Genomic DNA, 6000 nt, shown 5'->3' with positions numbered 1-6000 from the left:
CCTCTTGAAGATTTCATTTTGTGGTTCAACAACAGCATGTCAAAAAACTGAAAATAACAGATATTATGTTTGTGAACACAATTGCTTTTATAGTCTCGGTAAAACTGTGTGTAAGCAATAAACAGTGGCGTCATGCTTTATGGGGAAGTAATGTCTTCTCCTTAATATGAAGCCCCTTCTGAGCTGCTACGTCTGTTTCGACTTATCAATGTCAGGAACATTGCTGGAGATTTCAGGTTTTAGTTATATGTAACTCGAGGGCCGATCACTGTGATTATTGTTGACATTTTTATTTTTGAGAAACTAAGGTCAGTGTTGAGTAGGGCCAGAATTTGAAACACATCTCCTTTTTTTGCTGCTCTTTAATAATGTATTTTAACAAAACATACAATATTCTCACTCAGAGGCAAAGTCTGCAAAAAGCCCCGTTATTACAAATTCTCTTATAATGTAAGTCCATAATGTGAAGTTGAGCTAAAGATCGGTGATGCAAGACGTACTTGAACACACTAGTCTGGCATATGAATTAATTAGTTACATGGTGAGACAATTGAACTTTAAAAAAATCTGATTACGCTGCAAATGATACATTATACATCGCACAGCTGCCAACTTTACTTTCACACCCCAAATGAAAATAATCTGTTTGAAGAAGTTAGTAATGTGCTATTTTTATGAACTGATCTCTTTGGGCATTGGAATTCTCTGAAATGTAAGCTTAATTTAAAAGTGTCATAGCCAATAATACATTGGATTGTACATGCTGAGCTAAGATAATCCACCTTAGAAATCTCCATGTAAAAGGACCACATTCTACTATTGCCTCATAGAAATCCTGTGTAAAAGCCACCAACCAAAATGTAAGCTGTGAAAAGACCACTTATGTCGATCTCCGCCTTTGCTCTGCACAAAGACACGTTTATAGACTGTTGGGGCAGATATGCATAACTCTGAAGCTTCAGTCACATCGTCAAGATCGGAGAGCAGTTTTTCTTGTCTGCAACATTTGACAAATGACTGGAGTACGAGCAGCGCTGATGCTTGAACTGGTAACCTGGCAATATTGGCTATAAACACTGAGAGTACAAGCCCCTGAGCAGCAACAAATCACAGACAGAGAGACAGCCAGCGTGTGATATATGCAGCTCTGTGCACACTGCAGCATCAGCTTTTGAGACCTCAAACTCATGTTTAGTTACCAACAGCAGGGCTCTGATAGTAAATATTCACACGCATCTAACCACCATGTCAGGGCTCAATTTTAATTATATTTCCCAATAAAATCAACTCACTCTAGAGTCTATCCACAAATACAGACATTTTATAAACATAGAACAACTTTATATATTTTAAAAAGTTAAACATACTGATAAAATATAAAATATAAAATAAACAAACACATACAAATGGCAAATATACTGGTGGACCATGATGTGACAATGGTGAAAAATAACATGGAATTGAGCCTGGCTGATGAAACAAAGTGAAAATGAATGTGCCTATCTGAGTTCATGAACAACTCTTTCCTGTGACAAAGAGGGGGATCTCGGATGTTTTGATGTGGCACTTAAACATAACAGTTTGTGCAAAAGTTACTGGTAGGTGCAAGAATAAGATTTCGTCAAGGAGTCAGTTCGGTTCAGGTAAAACTAGTGTGTTTAAAGTAGGACCAAAACAGACTCAAGTTGAATGTAGTTTTTTAATGTTTCAATAATAAACACAATATATATACTACATATTCCAATCCTAAAAAGGCCAACATTGCCACAAGTGTGTGTTTAATTCACAGTAAATATCAGCTGCTCCTAAATAGGCAATGGCTCATTTTGTTAACACAAACATTTTCAAATACATGCTTGTTAGTGTTTATTAAGAGGTTCTTATTTACCAAATTATAAAGAATTGTGCTGAAGTATTCTGACCTTTTCTTTGTTGTGCTGTCTGGAACCTCTTTAATTTTCTTTTTTGAAAATATTTTGTTGGTTTTGTCCATATTCTGTCGCTTCTTACTCACCATGTTTGCCCTAATTTTGGCTCATTTTAATCATAGGCTCATTTTTGGAGTGAAAATATACAGAAATGTCTATAAATGTGCAGGGGAAGTGGCGGATTGTGAGGCAGAAGTGATTCAATACAGCTGTCATCAGTTGCAGTTAGACCTTTCCTGCCTCTGAGATTTGTGGGCAGGACTGGGGTAAGTTCAAGGCTATGTCCTTCAGACTGTCTCTCTCCACGGTGATCTCATGTATGTCCTGCTCGATGAGGGTCAGGCGAGTTTGTTGCTCCTTAGCTGCTGAATTCAACTTCTGGATCTTTAGCGTCAGTGCTGGGTTCTCCACACTCCCGCGGAGCATGCTCAGTCGCTGCGCTGTATTGTTCAAAATGCGGTCAAAACGCTCCAGGGGAATGCTTCCATCTCCATGCAGAAACAGAAAAACAGTCAAAATGGTTCTATTCAGTAAAGTGTGTTGGGTGTTATTGTCAAAATGTAACAAGAACATTTCAGTACACTTATTTGGACACATCTTTTTAATGTTTACTCTGTCTATTATTGTTATATTTGAAAATGTATTTCAAACGGATTATTCATGTTTTCATGTGTTTGTTTTGTGATTCAATTAAAAAATACACATATCAACACAGTTAAATACTTTAATTTGATTTCTTGTTTCCAATTACTTTTCTCTAATCCCTTGTGTAATCTTAAAGAAAATGGCCAAGACATGCAAGACTCTCCCTTCCTTATTAATTTCTCAAATTATACAATGCATTACCCCATTACGGACAATGACTTTAATGTTTAGGTCAGGCAGTAAAATCTAATTTATCACAGTACTTTTAAATTCCAAAGCAAAGGTCTCTGTGAACGGCAGTTATTCTTACTTTACTATGGGAATAAAAGAGTGGGAAATCTTTCCATGTTAAATGAGCCATTAAAGAGCAAAGAACTCTTTAGTGATATGACATTTGAGAAATAATGAAGATTTATGATAATCTTAGGCATGCAAGACTAAAAGGAAGCCATATTGAAAATGATCTGGTTGAGAAAAAAACATACCAATTTTGCTGATTAGTTCAGTTAGTGTGGCGGAATAGGCCTCTAACTGGATCTTGGCCAACTTCATGTCCTCCTTTACGTTTTTCAGCGACACTTCAGGCTGGCAAAATAGAAAGTGCTTAATCTAAAAACAAAAGCTCAATATTCAAGGATTATGTCATATGTACCTCAGTGAATAGATGGGAATTGTTCTGATGGCTTAATATCTCCTGCTCAGTCAGCCTGTGCACTGCTGAATCTATATGGGAGCTGAGGAGAGCGGATGCAGTCCTTGTATGCTTGGCTTGACTTAGAAGGCTTTTAGTTTCCTGTGCACAGATGGAAGTTGTACCTGAAAAACTATTCACTAAAAATAATGAGCCTAAAGCTGCAAAAACAGAAAGCCATACTACCTTAGCGGCAGACTGTGCAATTTGTTCGGCAGTGTCAGAGATATTGGCAGCGTCACTGGAGTTCTTTAGTGCAGGTTTTACCATCACTTCCACCTGTGCTACCTTTCTTTTCACCTCAGCCAGAACCTTCTCTCTCAGTGGTCTTTCTTTCTTCAAAACCGCTTTGGTTTGGAGCTGCTGTCGGGGCCATTCCTTCACCATGTCTGGAAATGGTAGAACAAACAAATTGGACGGTTTGTCTTTGCACTTGACAGTTCAATTTTACAAGAAATATTCAAATGTACAAGATTTTCAAGAAGGCAAAGACTCACATTCCAGTCTTCGGTGCAAGGCAATTGCCTCTGATTCCACCTCTTTGCCTGACACCACAGATGACAGCGCTGTAATCTTCGCCTCTTGTGCCTGAGCTTGCATCTAGAGAATGAGGAGAGGGAAAAAGTGGTTATTGTAAAACATAAATTAAAAAAAGGACAGAATGTTTTATGAAAGGATCACTTGTCATAATAAGGCGGGCCCATGTTTGAGTTAAATTAGCCATCCTTTTCAGGATTGAACTGCATAGTCCAGTTTTTAATCTGACATCCTTATTTGGAACACAGAAAAAGCTATTTTACAGACACATGAGTGACTGTATCACCACACAATTTTGTTGCTGTAATTTAGTTGTACATAATAAGCGGAATTTCCACCCATTCTGACATCTTCTCACATGTATTAAATAAGATAAGATAAGCCTTTATTTGTACCACAATGGGGACATTTCAGTGTTGCAACACAAAGTAGGTACAGAAGTAAATAATGATGAAAAAAAAAAGAAAAGAAAACTTATAAAAAACATTCTTATAAAAAAACTCTTAAACTCTTAATAAAAAATAATAATAACAATTGTAACACTCGTATTTACAGCTGTTAAATGACAAAGAGGCTCGTTTTTTGCCCATCAAAGAATATGTTTGATGAATATGCACAACCTTTTTTATAATCTAACATATAAAATAACATAAAAAAAAACAAAACTGCACATTAAATGGCAAAGGATCCAAGGTTTGTACAATTCAATGATATATAGACATGCCTTGGTGAGCTTGGTAAACATACCTCATAGATGGATTGATCCACCTTGTCGCCCATCGCTAACTTCTCATTTGCAGCCTGTGTTTGTGCTTCCATCTTGGTCCGGATCTCTCTGATGTGGCTGTCTGTTGTCTCAATGTGAAAGTCCATATCTTTTACCATTTTCTCTAAGTCCAGCTAAAAGCAAATTTATATTGTTACAACCGATGCAGTCAATGTTATGCTGACAATCAAAGACAGATGTATACAATTCTTATGCTTGAATAATAACGGATCCATACACATTTTGGTAACCGTCTAGGGAGAAATTATAATGTAGTGTAACATAGTGCCAAATCAAACAAACGCTAACTCTGATCCTGCAATGATCTATTATTATTACACTTCATATACAGTATTCAAACTTATTTCATAGTTGTGTATTTAGTAGTGAAGAAATAAATTCTCTGGAGCAGGGTCTTCAAACCTTTTGCCCTGGAAAGCTTTTACAAAACCAAAATGACAGAGAGCTACTCCTTTTAGCTGTCACAAGAAATTGAGTGGACATAAAAGCCTTAGACGGAGTACCACTGGATGTCTATAAAACATAACCCATTATTCCATTTTTGGGGCACAAAGTTAGGCATCTAGAGTACACTGAAATAATAGACATGTGATGAATCAGATATGAATTATTCAGCGTCATGGGTTAATGATATACCTAATAATAATTGTGGATTCATTGGATGATTAGAAAGGGATGGAGAGATACTGGTTCTAGAGTGTGTACAGTTTTTAAAGATGTATTTCCTAAAATTGTCTACAAAGTGTGCTGTAGTCTTAGTGAAGTCAACACTGACCACTGTTGTTTGGTTGTTTTGAAGGGTTTGGTTGAGTGATGTCTGGCCTGGCTCTGCTGATGTGTTGACGGATGTTGATGGCAGATGATGTAAGGATGATGTGATGTTCTTCAGGGCAGAGCTCCAGTCGGCAGCCTCGTCCTCCATGGCTCTCTGTGCGGCTGCAGTCTCATTCACCTGCACCTCTAGAGCTTCCTTCCATTGTTGCATTTGGGTTATTCTGCACAGAGTTCAGTAATTTGTCTCCAGTGGCAGCCTTATTATATTTGATTTCAAGATTGGTCAATTATTAAATAAAGCGCTTGTGAGTCAATGATTTAAGGGCATACAGCAGTCAGAATTATTTAGCCCTTTCCCAAAAAAGATCTGTGCATATCGATCAAGTTCCACAGTGGCATATAGACCTCTATATTTCCATCTAAAAAGACTTCAAAGGTGAGAGCCAGCTGATGGTTGTACTATTTCCTCTTATTTTCAAGCTTTTTTCCCCTTCCTGGCTGCACTTAAACTGTATGTTGTAACACTGGAATTTCCCTATTGTGGGGTAAATAAAGGTTTTCTTACCTTCATTTAAGCTTTACATCCTTGTGAGTGACATCATTATGTAGGTTATAGGCTAGAATTGTTGTGTCATTGG

General features: G+C 37.2%; 1 protein-coding gene across 1 annotated transcript in view; it reads right to left on the bottom strand.

Annotated features, from left to right (window-relative positions):
• Nucleotides 1–1765: 1765 nt before the first annotated feature.
• lamc3 (laminin, gamma 3) overlaps nucleotides 1766–6000 on the bottom strand; it is an 82558-nt gene continuing 78323 nt past the window's right edge. Inside the window, exons 22-28 of the mRNA XM_072454568.1 lie at nucleotides 5364–5583; nucleotides 4549–4701; nucleotides 3762–3864; nucleotides 3451–3653; nucleotides 3226–3366; nucleotides 3059–3158; nucleotides 1766–2416 (exon numbers count right to left, since the gene is read on the bottom strand). Of these exons, the coding sequence (XP_072310669.1) occupies nucleotides 2154–2416; nucleotides 3059–3158; nucleotides 3226–3366; nucleotides 3451–3653; nucleotides 3762–3864; nucleotides 4549–4701; nucleotides 5364–5583 (1183 nt within the window). The 3' untranslated portion in view covers nucleotides 1766–2153. The remainder of the gene's footprint in view (nucleotides 2417–3058; nucleotides 3159–3225; nucleotides 3367–3450; nucleotides 3654–3761; nucleotides 3865–4548; nucleotides 4702–5363; nucleotides 5584–6000) is intronic.

This window comes from Eucyclogobius newberryi, unplaced genomic scaffold (assembly GCF_026437365.1).
Source record: "Eucyclogobius newberryi isolate DKJ021-1_F unplaced genomic scaffold, fEucNew1.0.hap1 SCAF_2, whole genome shotgun sequence".
Taxonomy (NCBI): Eukaryota; Metazoa; Chordata; class Actinopteri; order Gobiiformes; family Gobiidae; genus Eucyclogobius; species Eucyclogobius newberryi.
This window is presented reverse-complemented; position numbering and strand designations above follow the sequence as displayed.